This window comes from Rhamphochromis longiceps, linkage group LG11 (genome assembly GCF_057381845.1).
Source record: "Rhamphochromis longiceps isolate RC_006_pf linkage group LG11, R_longiceps_female_GT1.1, whole genome shotgun sequence".
NCBI classification, from domain to species: Eukaryota; Metazoa; Chordata; class Actinopteri; order Cichliformes; family Cichlidae; genus Rhamphochromis; species Rhamphochromis longiceps.
In genome coordinates, this window is record NC_140567.1 from 115,910 (window position 1) to 131,168 (window position 15,259).

At 40.2% G+C, this 15,259-nt stretch overlaps 3 protein-coding genes and 1 long non-coding RNA gene across 4 annotated transcripts in view; 2 read left to right on the forward strand and 2 right to left on the reverse strand.

Annotated features, from left to right (window-relative positions):
- Positions 1-15,259, reverse strand: part of LOC146658350 (uncharacterized) — a 237,701-nt gene that overhangs the window by 36,585 nt on the left and 185,857 nt on the right. The gene's annotated exons all lie outside the window — the stretch shown is intronic.
- Positions 42-2,819, forward strand: LOC146658352 (ryanodine receptor 3-like). The gene is made up of 4 exons (XM_085424112.1): positions 42-75; positions 1,179-1,362; positions 2,457-2,559; positions 2,670-2,819. The coding sequence occupies exons 1-4, from the start codon at positions 42-44 to the stop codon at positions 2,802-2,804; spliced, it is 456 nt and encodes a 151-aa protein (XP_085280238.1). The 3' UTR covers positions 2,805-2,819.
- Positions 3,854-5,724, forward strand: LOC146658353 (uncharacterized). The gene is made up of 3 exons (XM_085424177.1): positions 3,854-4,009; positions 4,198-4,260; positions 4,612-5,724. The coding sequence occupies exons 1-3, from the start codon at positions 3,908-3,910 to the stop codon at positions 5,722-5,724; spliced, it is 1,278 nt and encodes a 425-aa protein (XP_085280303.1). The 5' UTR covers positions 3,854-3,907.
- LOC146658354 (uncharacterized) lies at positions 6,235-10,763 on the reverse strand. The gene is made up of 2 exons (XM_085424178.1): positions 6,991-10,763; positions 6,235-6,736 (listed from the first exon to the last, which is right to left on the reverse strand). Exon 1 carries the CDS (start codon positions 9,361-9,363, stop codon positions 7,804-7,806), a length of 1,560 nt encoding a protein of 519 aa, XP_085280304.1. The 5' UTR covers positions 9,364-10,763; the 3' UTR covers positions 6,235-6,736; positions 6,991-7,803.

Below are 15,259 nucleotides of genomic sequence, written 5' to 3' on the forward strand. Positions count from 1 at the left end.
GCAGTGATATACTTGGCCCTTGGTTTGTTTCACAACAAAGCATGCCGACTGCACCCATCAGCATGCTGATTAGAAGTGCAACAGACTGGAAAATGTTAAATAAAGAAGGAAAACATTGCTTGTGGAGTTATCCTGTAAACACAGAGTTTTTTTTGTCAATATCTGAGTGTACCATTGTGTGAAGCCTCCGCTTGTACCCAAGCCTGATATACATGACACCAGAGGCTATCTTAAAGTTCAAAGAGGCTTTAATTGTGGCATACAGTTGAGTATACACGTGGTCAGTTCGACTTTGTCAGGAGAACAGACGAGGTCAGACACCAGGCTAAACCTACATGGTGCAAAGAATACTTAAAAGCTGAACACGTGGTATAAAGACAACATGGGAATGAGAAAGGAGACAGACAGGGGGAGGGGAATTTGGCAAGGGGTAAGCAAAGCAAACAAAACAAAAACTATATTTTATATTGAGTGTTTTCATATATTCGTATGTGGTAAGGATATTTGGTGGATACATATTTATGTGGCGCTGTTGTGTTATGTGTGTGATTTATGATTTACTTGATTTTTGTTTTTTATTCGAGTCTTGTTTAATATCTGGATTTTAATTGAATGTGCAAAAACTAGTTACCGTGCAGTGTGTTACATAAAAAGTATTATTACAAACTAGAAAAACTTTCCCATAGCTTCAACCTCCCGAGGACACCCCCGAGATGCTTTTTAAAGACATTTTAAAGAAAATATAATCTATTTAAGTCGCTGAATATGTGTAACTGAGCAATAAATAAGTATTGAGATAAAACAAAAAAAATGGCATCGCAACAAAGAAACAGTCTAGGGTGATTTTACTGCATCTGTATAATTGTGAGTATTGTGTATTAAAGCAGCAGGGGATTTAACAGTGATGCTGTTTTTGGAATAGAAATGAAAAACCGCACAGAAATTTAAAAAATCCACTGGTTAAAGATGCCAGGGTCCTGCTGAGGACTCACGTGGAAATGTGAGTCGGCTTTTCCTGGATAAAAAATGTAGCGGTGCTTTAGAAGCTGCTGAATACCACTTTCAGGGGTTTTACACTCTAGCTGACTCTCACCTTTCCTTTTGGGGATAATAACAATTTTCCTTTCCATTGGTCTGCTTTTTTTTCCTCCTTTCTTTTTTTTTCTTCCTCACACCAGGTCAGAGCGTGGAGGAAAATGCCAACGTGGTGGTGAAGCTGCTCATCAGACGTCCAGAGTGTTTCGGCCCAGCCTTGAGGGGCGAGGGAGGTCATGGTCTGCTGGCTGCCATGGAAGAGGCCATCAAGATCTCTGAAGATCCTGCCCTGGACCTGCCCAAGACTCCTGCTGGAGTCACTACTGGGTAAAAACGACACCAGTTCTTTGTTTTCTTTTTCCACAGTGTTTAAAATATACTGAATCAGCATTTTTATCACCACGAGACACTAAGAAACCCATTCAGAAACTCTAAAGCCAGTCTCTTGTGATTAAGGCTCTCATTATCTGGGTCTCTGTGTGAAATGTTACTTTTAGTTAGATTTCCCTGTGTGCTTAGCTAAACCAGCATTATTCTTTGTTGCTAGACCCTCAAATAGAGCCATATCATATTACGGGAAAAGAGATCTAAGTTTATTTCATTGCCTTTGCCCAGCAAGAGAACAGTGAAGAGAAAGAGAGAGGTAATTGCTGTTTGAAAGTGGAGTTTTATCAAATAATTGTCTTTTGTTCTCTCTCTTTAAAAAAAAAAAACCTCCTACCAAAACAAGAAAATCTTCTTAATTTACTCTTTATTTAGCAAAATATAATTTACTTCAGCAGCTAAATTCACATTCATGTGTTTGAAGACACATTTAAGAACCACAGATTTTTTTTTAAGCGATCATTTATCTCGGATGACTTTGACATTTTTAAAAAAGAGGGGAAAAAAATGAAAACCTTTTTCAACTACTGGAAACATATAAGTCTTATAATGCAACTGCAACCCAGGTGTTATTAAAGCAAGTCTTGAATAAAAAATATCAGAGATTTTAAATCATAATTGGAGCCTAAGGACAGTATGAAAAAAGGTACTTTTCTGGAAGAATATGTAAAAAGGAATACATTATCCCTGGCATTGGCTGTTTGTCCCTGCCTTTCTACATAAGTATACAAAGCCTGTAACACTGACTGAATTTTAATGTTGAAAGTTTGTATGGCCTGAAGTGGGGAGAGAGATTGGAAAGCTGCTCAAAATCAATATGTGTAACAGAATAGCCTGCAAGGAGATCATGTATTGTGCCAAAACATTATTATAAATGCTCACAAAATTGCCCAATTTACTGCGCCTCTGTTGCCCGCCGTATCCTGAAACCACCCTGCAGAGCTTGTCTGCAACTTCCAAGAAATGTTTCTCGTGTTCAGGATAATATTTATTATACTGTGCGTATAATTTTTATATAGTGTGTTTGTCTGTTTCAGGTCTGGTGAGGAGGAAGGGGAAGTGATTCACATGGGCAACGCCATCATGTCCTTCTACTCTGCCCTCATTGACCTGCTGGGACGCTGTGCTCCTGAGATGCATGTAAGGCCTTCGACAACAGCCTGAGCTGAAGAATGAGATTCTGTATACTGTCACAGGGACTCTTATGAGAAAGAGATTGTTTTTGTTTTGTGCCTGTGCATCTCTTACAGCTTATCAATGCAGGTAAAGGTGAGGCGCTGCGTATCAGAGCCATCCTGCGCTCTCTGGTTCCCACTTCGGACCTGGTGGGCGTCATCAGCATCCCCCTCAAAATGCCTGTCGTTAATAAAGGTATGCCAGTCTAAGTTTGCTTTAGGCAGTTTCTGATTGTTAAAAGGAAACGCATAAACAGAAGTGAATTAAGGTGAGACGGGATGTCTACCTGGGGAAAGAAAAATGTTGTTTAGTTTAGATTCACGGCTGAAGGTGCACGGTAGTCTGATTAAAAATCTAATTTATACTCTACAGGCAAACCCGGGCTGCTGTAGATCACAAACAGTTTTTGCCACATCCTGCTGAACAAACATGCCGCATTACCTTACTGCCTACGGAAAATAATAAAAACTCTGCCTGGTACAGCATGTGTGTCGTGCTGCCAGATTAAGGAAGCTGAAATAATTTCATAACTCTGCAGAGTATCATCACAGCTCTGCTAACTGGACGTATATTATTGTAAGTGCCTTTGCAATGGCAGGAGACATCACTTAGTAGAGAGCCTTTGCTTCCCTCTACATCTCTGTGGAAAACCAATATGCCTACATTGTGTTTTTACTACCTTTCTACTTTGTGCCTTGCTTATAAAATTGTGGCTTACAACGATGCTCAACAGCAAGAACACCAGAAAATAAATACATTTCACATTTATGCTTGGTTTCCTCAGCTTATCGTATGGGGCGCCGTTTGTAAACTGAAACATGCCGAAATTAACAGCAACATTTTTCCACATTTAGCTCTAAATCTTACAAAAACATGTTTTTTCGAGTCATTTTTTACAACATTTAGTAAAATATTTGTAATTTTTCATATTTAAAACAGGATTTTAAATGTTAAATGCTAAATGTTAAATGTAAATATTATATTTAAATGTAAATGTTAAATGTAAATATTATATTTAAATGTAAATGTTAAATGTTAAATCTAAATGTTATATATAAATCTAAATGTTAAATGTTAAATCTAAATGTTAAATGTTAAATCTAAATGTTAAATGTTAAATCTAAATGTTACAGGAAACTAAATATTTAGCTAATATGCAAATTTATTGTACGGGTCAACGGAAATACCAAAATAAAAGCTTCAAGAAAACCTCCCGCGCTAAAGTGTGCCGGTCGCGGTCAGGTTCTGTGTTTGCGCTCCTCTCACGGTCACTTTTGACTGCCATGAGCTGCTTCGACTATTCCCTACCAGCATGTCCAGCGATTTAGCTGAAAACATTGGAAGAGCCGTTTTGTCGGCCATCCAACGATTCAGCGGTAGTGCACCCTCGACCTCACAAACGCCGCAGCACTTGGTAAGTTTATTGTATAGCATTTTGGACGGGCTGATAGCAGTGTTAGCAAAACTAGCAAAGCTAAATTACTTAGCTAGTCCTCAATTATTTCATTTGGTAGGCAGCAGACAGAGATCGAACATCATACAACTCTATTTATTTATTTGGTAGGTACGTAACAGTCGTTCTTGATGTAAATGTTTCCTTAGGAATCCAGCAATGCACCTGGACCAAGTAGACCTGCCGTCTCCACTGGGATACCATACTGCTCGGTAGGCCTTCTTACACATATCATTTAGCTGACTAATTTTTGTTTTTTCTTTGGTGTAATATGTCACCTTAAATTAAATCCTGTCAAAGTAATGATTCTGATTCTACATACATTTCATCTTCTTAGGGGTCCATCACTAGCAGTGTCACATCACCACCAACAACATTCACAAGTTTTACGTCATATTTTATTACTGTTTTTGCTGTGAAGTGTCTTTTGATTGCTCACTTTCATATTTTAAAACTATTGATAAAATATTACTCTAGCTAATCTGTCACAGTACAATTGCCTCAAATTACCCATCTTTTGTTATAGAATTGTGCTCATTGAGATTTTCTGTGCCGTGTTCTAGGATGGTTACCAAGGAAGGCTTCAGATTTCCAAAGAGGAATTGGAAAATGTTCTTTCCCTGAAAACATCTTTTACTGAAGCTGCATCTATCCTTTCCATCTCCAGGCCCACTCTGTATAAGTTACTGCAAGACTATAATATCTCAGAGTCAAAATTCAATGTAATCAGTGACCATGAGTTAGATCAGATAGTGTCCCAGATAAAAACTGAACATCCAAATGTTGGAGAAGTGATGCTGATGGGTCATCTGCGTTCCAAAAACATAGTGGTTCAAAGATGGCGCGTAAGAAAGTCACTGCGGAGGGTGGACTCGGCTGGTGTTCTATCCAGGAGAAGAACTGCAGTTGCTCGGCGAGTATATTCTGTGCCTCATCCAAATTTTATATGGCACATAGATGGAAATCACAAACTGATTCGTTGGAAGTTTGTTGTTCATGGTGCAATAGATGGATACAGCAGGATGTTGATGTTTCTTCAGTGCTCCAGCAATAATCGAGCTGAGACTGTGAAAGCCCTCTTTACTGCAGCTGTTGGACAATTTGGCAGACCCCTGCATATCAGGACTGATCACGGAGGAGAGAACGCTCAGGTTTGGGAGGACATGCGAGCAAGCAGGGGTGAAAGCTCTGTCTTAATGGGAAGTTCTGTGCACAACCAGAGGATTGAGCGTTTCAACCGAGACTTAAACAACAACTGTAGCCACATTTATGCACCTATATTTTATGAATTGGAATCACTTGGTATCCTAGACTTAGAAAATGCAACAGACCTATTTTGCCTTCATTATGTGTTTCTACCACGAATCAACCGCACTTTGAAGGAATTCAAAGCTGGATATAACAATCACTCTGTTTCCACTGAAGGTAATAGAACTCCCATCCAGCTTTTTGCCTGCGGAACTCATGTGTCTCATTGTCACAACCCAGAACTTTCTACAGCAGAGGTCTCCATACTCTCCTTGTCAAACTCTGAAAGTAGGTTTGTCTCATTAAATGACAGCGATTTACAAGAGCTATATACAAGCATTCACCCTTTTGAAGAAGACAACAATAATGGTAAAACATTGTTTCAACGAACACAGCAGTATATTTTTAACAAACTTGTAAATGTGTGATCTCAACCACAGGATACCAGCGATGTTCTAAAGAGTGATGACACTTAGCATTCTTAAATGCTGTACAGCAAATGCGTTTTTGTACTACTGCAGAAGCCCCTCCCCTCTAGCAGTGATGCCTCCTGCCACATAAGGACTCAGAGTTAATGACTGACAGTGACTCATAGGCTATTCAGAAGGCTACAACCACTTTTAGTTTATGGGTAAAACCAGTTATTCAGATTGAAGTAAAGATCAAATTCACACTGTAATACAGTATAACAGTGAAAATTATCAACACGGAACAGTCAGTCTTTAAATCAATTCACAAGATTATCTACAGTATTGTTTTAATCATTGTAAAGTTGCAATAGTCTTAATAAATGTTGCTGTTAGATGTCCAAGTAATCCTGGCTTGTTCTACAAAGCATGTTTAGTATACTCTGTGCATAAACTGTTTTGAAGTGTCCTTGTTTAAAAAAAAAGAAAAGCTTAATAAAATTATTGTATTACACCAGTGACTTTATTGATTTGTTGTTGAAAATACAGAGTTAGCATTTTTATAAATCTATTGAAGCTTTGAAAATTATTACATTTCAACATTAAATGCAGTCAGAATTTATTTCAACTATCTTGTATGAAGCAAAGTTACTTGAAACTACAATTAATGAACAGGATTAGAGTTAACAAACCCACCATTTTAATTTCACTTTTTTGGAACATGTTTAGATGGTGCTGAATAAAGCTCCATTCATGAGTGCTACCAAGAAGCAGTAATGAAAAGCATCATCATCAGCCATTGTTGTTTCATTCACAAAAAGCTGAAGCTCATTTGCACATGTGTGTGCAATCGGGAGATGTTTGCTTTCATCGTGAATGAATGTTATTTTAGGAGCTGGTTGAAAACCTATGGCTGGAACCTTGCTGCTCCCGGTGGCAAAAGCCAAGATGTGACCAGGCCTCAAAGCCTTCACAAATGCCTCTTCATCCTTGGTAAGAGTCCTTTCTCCAAGTGAGTCTCTCAGCTCTTCATCTAAAAACAAAGAAAAACCACCGTTAACCTGGGGACACTAAAATAGTTAAAGCTTGAGCTAACAACTAAATGATGGCTAATGTTTTTATAAAAAATACAGAGGTTCTGTCTTTGCCTTGCTTGTCAGTTGTAAGCTATCATACATCTTTATTCCTGTTTTGTGTGTGCGCATGTGACATAAAAAGACAAAGTTTTACTTTAGTGTCCTGAATTGTTTCATGGCCAGACTACATTATATGTGAATTTCTGCTTACTTTCGACACACTGGAGAAATTCCCGAAATTTGACCACCATCAGCTCCTCTCTAACTCTTCTTGTTGGGGGAAAACTCTGTAAAAAACCCAGGAGAAATAAAGACACAATGAGACAAAGTTACTTTCTTTGCTAAACGTGTACACGGGTGAGCTGCTGAGAACAACTCACACCGTGAACAGAGGCTTGGCACTTTTTATAGGAAAGACAGTGAGAACAGGATAAGAAAATAATAAACAGATAAAATAAACAACTCCATATGTGGCGCTAGTCTCGTCAGCAGAGAGCTGGGAGAAAGCTGTGAGAGATAAGACAATCTAAAACAGTATGTCCCAAAACAATATGTCTTCGCTGGGAAAGTCTAAAAGGATAATTCTAAACTAATCTAACCATAGACAAAGGGCAGAGAAAAGACATCTTTGTACATTTAAAAGAAGGTAAAGAAACATAGAATCATTTTCCACTAACATTCCCTCCTGTTTTAACTTATTTTAAATGTATACAACAATTGTCTGTGAAGGTTATTTATTAAGTATCTTTAGCAATTTTTTAATTGTCAAAATGTCAGCATAGCAGAAATGTAAATCATGTGGTCTAAAAAACAAATAAAAGAATAAAAGAATTAAGGAAAGTACAGTAAAAGAAAGTATAAAAGTAACAATGAAGAAAAATAATAAAACTAAACTACAAAAAATAAAAGAAAATAAAAGAATAAGAAAACCTTATGTTGTACCTGTATAAACTACTAATGTGTTAATCAGTGCATGATCACTTGACAAGTCATTTTTAATCACCACGTCATTTATTAGCAGCTATTACAGGTTCTCCTCTAACAGAATTGCAACGGGATGCTGTTCTTCTTGAGGCACGGCAACATAAGCAGTCATTGTAGTTGTTATCATCTTTGAAATCATCACTCTTAGACATGGCAACACACACAACACTAATATGAGCAGTGCTATCATGATGAAACCTAGAAGGACAAACGGTTTTGCTACAGCAGCCAGCCATGGACCGCCGAACAGCCAGTCCAGCCAGCCTTGTGCTGTAGCTGCTCCAGGTGTGTGGTCAGTGACATATTGTTGCAGGACGGTCAAATTCTGCAAAGCTTCATAAATGTCTCCTCCAGCTTCGTATCCATCAGGGATAAAAGTGCAACATGTCTCCCCGATCAGCTTGCAAACTCCTCCTTGTGATGCTGTTAGCAGGTCCAGGGTCAGTCTGTTCTGCAGCACCATCGTTCTGATGGCCTTCTGTTCTCCTGCTAAGGCCGTTCCCAGGGTCTTAGTTAAGTTGATGTGTCGTAGCAGAGCATATCGGTTGATTTCCACGTGATCCCGCACCTCGGCAACTCCAATGCCGGGGATCAAGCTCTGTAAGAATTTCACTCCTCCTCCCCAGATGCGAAACTCTCCTGGCACTCCAGTGTCCACTGTAATGCCGAAAGAATTGGGTGAGGCGATGTCCACTTCACGTCTCTGTCGGCTGCTTGGGTGATGTGCAACACTTTGCATGAAGAAGACGTGATCTGATAATTGCACCAGGGCGCACAGACCCCCCCAACCTTCAGGGAGTGACAAATAAGCCTTATTGCCACATAGGAAGTACCAGTCAGCCAAAACTCTGGTTCCTCTACTGCTGGGTGCCGTCCGTGCACATCCTGTCCGGTACTGAGTCTTTGTTTGTAGTGGCATTCGGTAGCTGTAGTCGGAGCGACAGTTGAGGCTCATCAGCGTCGTGTTACTGGCACAGGTGTCGTTGATTGAACAGGCCATACACTTCCTCTCGTTCCTTGGTGGGCAGAAAGTGTATATGTACTTACATAGGTGTGTAGGCAGCTCCCCCACTGCCCGCGATCCATTGTTCATCACACATACTGGCAGTTGTGATGCGTTCAGTTTGTTCAGTAGAATTACATCAGGCAGTGGGTCTGAGACTTGGGGCCAGGTCAGTAGGTAGGTCTGTCCGGAACAGTGCACATTCGTGAGTGACGATGACCTCCAGGTTGCTTTAGCTGGGATGCTGTAGTTGGCCTTGGACCAAAGAGTACCGTAGCCTGGATGTGTTGCCAGGCCCAATAGGCACCAACTGCGATCTTCAGGTATGCTGTACGGCCACAGGCCAGACGTCTGCGAGGATAGGGGCATATGGGTACATGCATAGCAGTCAGTTTTATTATTCAAGTGAGCGGTAGTGTTCATAAACTGCCACCAGAAATTAGTGGCGTAGCCATGGGGAAACTTGGTGTACTTTCCTTTGTCATACAGTGTCTGCCTTTTCTTCATATAGCGTGACTTGTTGTCCCTCACGGAAGCAAAGATGAGGAGCCTGGCCAGGGTCAGGGCCGCTGCAGTTATTAGGAGCCACCACCTCATGACAACAGGACACACCCTCCTGTCGTGAGTAGACCCCCCGGCCAGAAAGGCTGTTCCCTCCACCGGGCGAGATCACGACAATTGGGCGAGCCTGTGTCGGCTGAGTTTAGATGGCTTCACTTACTCGTCTGCAATGGCTCTGATGGATCCAAGATGGTCGTTTCGCTATTTTGCAAGCGGTGGGCGTGGCGAGGAGAACCTGATGTGGTCCCTCCCACCTGGGTGCGCTCCAGTTTTTCCTTTGGAGCACCTTGATCAGAACCCAGACACCGGGCTGTAATCTGCAAGACACTTGATAGACATCATTACATTCTTCGTTATTTACGATCATCTCTTTATTTTCCTACAACTTAGACATACATTTTGCTACTGAAATTGTATCTGCCTTTTTCACTGGGTAGATTTCTGGCCACTTTGAGAATACATCTATAACCACTAGGGCGTATTTTTACCCTTGGCATTCATTTAGCTCATGTGGATTGTTTTGACACGTCATGCACGTTCTGACAAATTGTTTTGCTGATGTTTCAAAATTTACAGTGTAGAATTTACAGTGTAGAAATGAGAGTTGACAATACTGGTCAGTCCCCCCGTTGACAAATGCGTACAGCCATGAGTCACTAATGCCGCCATTTTGTGGAGGAATTTTGGCAACACTGGCTTGCCATAACACATCATTAAGTCGTTTGTCAGAACTGCTCCGTGTTTTAGCCATTTTGCCTGCTCTGCTGTGCTTGCTGCTTTTTGTTCATTTTTCAACACATCCAGTGGAATCTGATGTGTGTTTACTGCCATCAATGTGATGTTTGTCTTTTGTGCCGCCTGTTTTGCTGCTCTGTCAGCAAAGTTATTGCCTGTAGCAATGAAAGAGGCGTTGTAAGAGGTTGGCATGCTGAACTGGTTTTCCGGTTGGTGTAATCATTCCTCTGGTTTTCCAAATTTTTTGCAAAATGATGCACAGCAGAGAAAACATACTGGCTGTCTATATAAATGGTTATTTGTTTATCTTTGTGTATTTCACATGCGCAAATCACAGCTAACAGCTCAGCGCTCTGTGCAGAACATGAAGAAGAGAGTGGTTTTGCTTCTATTATTTTACTATCTGTGGTTACTGCGTAACCTACACAATTTCGGCCTGTGCTGTAAGGTCAAATGCTGTTTTCCTAGCTTCCACACTTGCTGATCATAAGGTGGATCTGGGCCTGGAGTTTGTTTAAATCTCAGAATGTTGTGATACTCGGTCGGTTTCTGGAAAGTGGATGTGGCGGGTGTCATTTAGCATGCACTCAGGTGTAATACCAGAAAAGAATGGCATGACTGCTATCTTAAGTTTTGTCAGAGCGTCTCTACCTAGCAAATTTACTGGACACAACGGGTCATATGCATTTAATAAAGCACCTGCGGCCACTTGCTGTATGTACTAGTTCTAAAGGGGCAGTTAATTGTTGTACAGTTGTGTGGCCTGCAGCTGACTTTACAACTAATTTGTCCTTTGAAAACTGTAAGTTCTTAAGTGGCTGCCTCAAAACTGTTTTGCATTATTTCTCTGTGGCCTACTCCTACAATCTCGTGTGAAGTGACCTTCCTCTCCGCGGTTCTAGCAGACGTTGTCTCTATGTTATCTGCTGTTTCTGCGTGGCTGTCTGCAGCCTTGGTGTTTGTGACTTTGCTCGCCTCTCTGTTCCTGATAGCCACCTGCGGATTAGTGCTTTAGTCTATTGTCAATACGTCAGCCTTATTTTTAAGTTACAGAATGCTTCTTCTTTTTTTTGTCTTGGTTTGGGAGAATAGATGCAACACTACATTTTCACTTAAGGCAGTTTTAAATAATTTCTAGTGTTTCAAACAAATCATGGATCTCTCACATTTCAAACTTTCAAGTTAGGGTTGTTTCCCATTTATACATATATATATATATATATATATATATATATTTAACTTTGCATTGCTCACAGCTCATAGCTCACAGCTCTAAACCTAGGCATTTTTCAATCATATGCCTAATCAGTATGTGTCACTGTGACTCTCAAGTATTGTCACAAGTTCGTTTAAATTCGTTTCCAAAACCAACAAAATAATCAAACAAAAACATAAACGTGTCAGAATACAAAAGAAAAAAGAAAAATGCTGCCACCCGAACAAGGCAGAATCTGCATATGTTGGCTTTTAATAGCATGCAGCTTGTAACATGGTAGACTAATGTGCCTGTGTCAATTCAGCCCCATATTATTGTGTGAAGTTGCACTGGGTTGGGAGTGGTTTTGTGTGTGTCACATTTTTGGTGAGCCAATGGCTGGAATGGGGTTGGACTAATTAGAGGCAGGTGTACTTGATTGCACTGACATACTGGTCTACTTATAGCCCACACTACAAACACTGCTGTGTCGTTTTGTCTCTCTGTGCAGGTATGTATTGTGATGAAATCAGATATGTTTGGGATGGATGGGTTTTGCGCTATGAATTTTATATTAAGTGTGTCGTTTTGTCTCTCTGCGCAGTCCAGGGCCTATTATATGCCACAGCCTAAAGGCAGCAGGGTTGCAGAGGCTTGAGTGACCACTGACTATATGCTTGCAGGGTGGTGGGTCTCCAAGGACAACTTCTAACCCTGTTAAAGGCAACATGTGGAGTGTAACTTGGCTGTGTGGCATAGCTGGCTCTGGCCTTGGGACTCTGTGTTTTTATACAATTCTTAAGTGGGACACTGGACTGTTTTATCTTTTATCTCTTGATATATTTTTCGTCAATAAATTATCTTTTAGAATTTTATTGACTGACATCTTTTTGCCCATGACTGAAACGGTTGGTCAGACCTAGAGTCTTTCTTTGGGTGTGTTACAGCAGCTTCTGCTCTAAAAGAAACAAATAAATAAAAAGAAAAGAAAATGTGTAACATGCTCATCGGCTTAGCAGTGTCTACATATTTAATTCAGCTTCTCAATCCTGTAGTTTTAGCTGTTGTCTACAGGGTTTTGCTTATTGGTTGTTATTATAGGTGTGCTCTATATCTCAGCAATGTGTCATGCTAGAATGATAGGTTTCAAGCTGGTCAAGTGCCTCTATGCACTTCATTAGTTTAGTTATTCTCTGTATTGTCTTCATCTCACATGTCATTACACTGAGTTTCAGCAAACCTTAAGCTTGATGCAGACTACTGCTTAACAGTTATCCACCTCACATCATAACCGAGTAAGGTGCCTCTTCATATTAATATGATGTCATTGTTAATATTATCCTCTTTGTCTTATATAACAGCAATAGCATATTATAATATTTTATCAGTGTGTACCACTATACTACTACTGAGCCAATTTGTTAGTTAGGATCATCTTATTCAGCAAACAGATAATTTAGAATTCATCCAATCTGCGGTCACATTTGTTCTCTCTGTTGCATGGTGGACCAGGCAGTTCTATTATATTATTTATATTTTATTTTGTATCCATCAAGGGCTTCAGATGACCTGCAGTATCATCCTTTTCCCAGGATGGAGACAGTTACCTTTTCACACACTGTCCTTGGCTGAACAGTGACACAGCCTTAATATACCTTATTTATGTTATTAAAATATTTTCGTGTGAATTATTTGCTTTATATCCATTTTATACATTGTGGGCATGGTCATCATGCCAACTGTGTTTCATTGTTAATATCACTTTACAGGTTGTTATCCTTGCTATTATTAATTTCAAATACTCTAAAGATAATTTCTACTGTAATTTTCCCTTTGTTTATCTTTATTTCGTACTTTCTATATTTATATCTACTCAGTGGAGTCTGTTTTCAACCCTTTTAAACTACTTCAAACTACTTTGATCTCTAGTTTTCACTTAATAAGGGATTATTATGTTCTTCCTGATATGGGTGTTGCTGCAGATGCGGCTGCAGAAATGAGTGTTGGTTTACTAAAAGGATTGTGGGGACTGCACAGTGTCTCGTCTTCTGGTTTTACTAAACTGGCAGTTGAGTTCTGTTCTTCTGACTGTTTATATTTTGTTTTCTTAAATCTCTCGATTTACAGACACTGTTTTTGTCCGGCGTCTGGACTTTTCTTTTCTCACCACTGCTCGTCAGCAGGAGTGAGTTTTAATTTCACTTGCTTGATTACCCATCTCATTTATGTATTTACTTATTTTTTGTTTAAGTAATATATACACGATACAGCTGCTATCACCTTCGCTGGTATTAGAAATGAGAGTGGTTGCTCACACGCCCTTCGACTTTCGGACTAGTTCCGAAAGCGGTGTGAACTTTACGAGACGGAACTCGACCGTTCTCTCAACTCACCAGCACGTCAGTGAATAGCAGTAAAAGAAAAACACAGTAGGAGCAGCTCAGTCTCTTATTGGACCGTGAAAAGTCAGCTTGCTCCGTTAATTAAAACAATACACACACACACACATTCACACCTATTCGCGCGATCGGAACCCTTATCAGTCTTTCTGTAGACGAGCTACTTATTCCCTAGACCCTGTCTAGACCCAGCTGGGGGAGCTACCCAGAGCTCCAAACCTAACCCACAGAAGTGGGGAGCTTCCAGTCGACGAGCTCCAAGCTACCAGCCGACGAGCTACTTTAAACCTAACCCACAGAGGTGGGGAGCTTCCAGTCGACGAGCTCCAAGCTACCAGTCGACGAGCTACTTCCGCTATTTTAAATTCCCTGAATTTAAAATACGCTTTTACGCAAGATTGTGTCAGTGTGTCTGTATCTACCTGGTCAGTGTCGCCGGGTCTGGTCCACCTCGATCGGGCCCCACCACCGTGGGTCGCTTTCTAAGACATTGGCCAAGACCCGAATTTAACGCTCTTGGTCTTTTATCACACACCTGGTGTGTGAGCTGTCGACAGGCGAACAACGTGGACTGGTCACGGAGATGGGACACGATGGAGGCGATCCGGCTCGAAGGACCAAGAAATGTTGGGGGAAAACTCTGTAAAAAACCCAGGAGAAATAAAGACACAATGAGACAAAGTTACTTTCTTTGCTAAACGTGTACACGGGTGAGCTGCTGAGAACAACTCACGTCGTGAACAGAGGCTTGGCACTTTTTATAGGAAAGACAGTGAGAACAGGATAAGAAAAATAATAAACAGATAAAATAAACAACTCCATATGTGGCGCTAGTCTCGTCAGCAGAGAGCTGGGAGAAAGCTGTGAGAGATAAGACAATCTAAAACAATATGTCCCAAAACAATATGTCTTCGCTGGGAAAGTCTAAAAGGATAATTCTAAACTAATCTAACCATAGACAAAGGGCAGAGAAAAGGCATCTTTGTACATTTAAAAGAAGGTAAAGAAACATAGAATCATTTTCCACTAACATTAAATTGTGAAATTGCACCTCTTTAAAATGCAGCTCAATTAAACTTAGCTCCAAGAATAATTTTCACCGAAAATACGCTGCATGTTATTCTTGGATGCGGTTGTAGGACCAGCTTTAAAATCGCATGACAAAAATATCATACACATTAAAAAAAACTGTATCACCAACGTAGCCTGGACAACATTTGCTAGTTAGATGAAGTCAGCTATCTCATCGTAGCATATTTATATGCATATTTATAATCATACGGTTCTTGGAGTGAGTGCATACACTCATGAAGTTTAGTAACTTCCGGTCACTGCAACAAGTCCAGGTACAGTTTACCGACGGATGGGTGCAGGACCTTGAAATGCACCGTGTAGAACGAAAGACCATCGTACGTATCATAAGTTTACCAATCTCACAAATCGTCTTCATAAATACACATTCGTTAACCGTTTATTAATATAACCTTTGAGCTCAACGGTAATTAATTAGTAGTGGAAATAATTTCTGGTAGCATCACAGAAATGTAGCAGTGACAATAATATTGTATGCTGTAATCGTACTGGACAATTAGTGATACAAAAC

Bases quoted from the DNA above. Each gene is read 5' to 3' on its own strand.
- LOC146658352 (XM_085424112.1), top strand. From the start codon at position 42: ATGCCGACTGCACCCATCAGCATGCTGATTAGAA. The intron at 1,363-2,456 runs GTAAAAACGACA...TGTCTGTTTCAG, and splicing joins CCTGCTGGAGTCACTACTGG to GTCTGGTGAGGAGGAAGGGG. The intron at 2,560-2,669 runs GTAAGGCCTTCG...CATCTCTTACAG, and splicing joins GCTGTGCTCCTGAGATGCAT to CTTATCAATGCAGGTAAAGG.
- LOC146658353 (XM_085424177.1), top strand. From the start codon at position 3,908: ATGTCCAGCGATTTAGCTGAAAACATTGGAAGAGCCGTTTTGTCGGCC. The intron at 4,010-4,197 runs GTAAGTTTATTG...ATGTTTCCTTAG, and splicing joins CACAAACGCCGCAGCACTTG to GAATCCAGCAATGCACCTGG. The intron at 4,261-4,611 runs GTAGGCCTTCTT...GCCGTGTTCTAG, and splicing joins CTGGGATACCATACTGCTCG to GATGGTTACCAAGGAAGGCT.
- LOC146658354 (XM_085424178.1), bottom strand. From the start codon at position 9,363: ATGAGGTGGTGGCTCCTAATAACTGCAGCGGCCCTGACCCTGGCCAGG.